The sequence below is a fragment of the Seriola lalandi genome, unplaced genomic scaffold, assembly GCF_002814215.2.
Source record: "Seriola lalandi dorsalis isolate HSWRI2012SDOR001 ecotype SW California unplaced genomic scaffold, Sedor1 jcf7180002042029, whole genome shotgun sequence".
Classification (NCBI taxonomy): Eukaryota; Metazoa; Chordata; class Actinopteri; order Carangiformes; family Carangidae; genus Seriola; species Seriola lalandi.
This window is the reverse complement of record NW_019512598.1, coordinates 1-615: the sequence shown is the minus strand read 5'-3', so window position 1 is coordinate 615 and position 615 is coordinate 1. Positions and strand designations below refer to the sequence as shown.

At 44.9% G+C, this 615-nt stretch overlaps 1 protein-coding gene across 1 annotated transcript; it reads left to right on the top strand.

Annotated features, from left to right (window-relative positions):
- Positions 1-3: 3 nt before the first annotated feature.
- LOC111648524 (interferon-induced very large GTPase 1-like) lies at positions 4-609 on the top strand (the record flags this gene model as incomplete). Its single annotated transcript, XM_023398342.1, has 1 exon — positions 4-609. A coding segment is annotated over one exon (606 nt), but the record flags the coding sequence as incomplete, so codon positions are not given.
- Positions 610-615: the final 6 nt, after the last annotated feature.

Genomic DNA, 615 nt, shown 5'->3' with positions numbered 1-615 from the left:
TTGGATCTGAAGAAGAAACGTGACAAATCTGATCTGTTAAAAAGAAAACAGACTGAGCTTGAACAAATATCAACAAAACTACAGTCAGCAACTTTTGGCTTGGAGCACATCTTTAGAGAAATGGGGCAGATCTATGAAGCCCATGAATCTCTGCAGAAACAAACAAAGAGGAGTCAGACTGACTGGTCTAAATACCCTGATCTGGCTGCAGAGCTGATGATATCAGGACACCCCATGGAGCTGCTGGATGGTGATGCAGGTCATGTGCCTTTGACATGGATCTCTAGTCTTTTAGAGGAAGTCATCAAGAGACTGGGTGACCAGAGAGTGTTTGTGTTGTCAGTTTTGGGCGTACAAAGCAGTGGAAAATCAACAATGCTGAATGCCATGTTTGGGTTACAGTTTGCAGTGAATGCTGGCAGATGCACCAAGGGTGCCTTCATGCAGCTGATCAAAGTGTCAGAGGAGATGAAGAGAGACTTTAAGTTTGACTATGTGCTGGTGGTGGACACCGAAGGACTGCGTGCTCTTGAATTAGCAGGTAACGCCGCTCTTAACCACGACAATGAACTGGCAACTTTTGTTGTTGGTCTGGGAAACATGACATTGATCAAC